The following is a 396-nucleotide window of genomic DNA, read 5'->3' as shown; positions in this document are numbered from 1 at the left end:
TGCTGCAGCAGCAGCAAGACCGCAGGATGGAGGAGAAGCAGCAGCAGCAGCAGCAGCAGCAGCAGCAGCAGCAGCAGCAGCAAGGACCCTTGCAGGCATACCTAGAACAAGAAGAAGAAGCAGAAATAAGCAGAGCGCAGCATTTGCTTGTAAACCCTAAACCCTCATAAACCCTAAACCCTAAACCCTAATCCATAAACCCTAAACCCTCAACGCTGCCGGATGCGACTTCAGTTGGAATAGAGGCACACATTAGGGTTTATAGTTTAGGGTTTAGGGTTTAGGGTTTAGGGTTTAGAGTTTAGGGTTTAGGGTTTAGGGTTTAGGGTTTAGGGTTTGTGTTTTGTTTTGCAGTTTTTGTCTGTGCGGGATGTTATCGCCTTAAACCAGTAAGCG

At 47.7% G+C, this 396-nt stretch overlaps 1 protein-coding gene across 1 annotated transcript in view; it reads left to right on the top strand.

Annotated features, from left to right (window-relative positions):
* Positions 1-26: 26 nt before the first annotated feature.
* Positions 27-396, top strand: part of EMH_0052300 (uncharacterized protein) — a gene marked incomplete at both ends in the record, with an annotated part of 2545 nt that continues 2175 nt past the window's right edge. Inside the window, 2 exons of the mRNA XM_013496862.1 lie at positions 27-149; positions 355-389. Of these exons, the coding sequence (XP_013352316.1) occupies positions 27-149; positions 355-389 (158 nt within the window). The remainder of the gene's footprint in view (positions 150-354; positions 390-396) is intronic.

The sequence above is a fragment of the Eimeria mitis genome, genomic scaffold, assembly GCF_000499745.2.
Source record: "Eimeria mitis Houghton genomic scaffold, Emh_scaff2342, whole genome shotgun sequence".
Taxonomy (NCBI): domain Eukaryota; phylum Apicomplexa; class Conoidasida; order Eucoccidiorida; family Eimeriidae; genus Eimeria; species Eimeria mitis.
The sequence above is the reverse complement of the archived record's forward strand: the minus strand, read 5'-3'. Positions and strand labels throughout refer to the sequence as shown.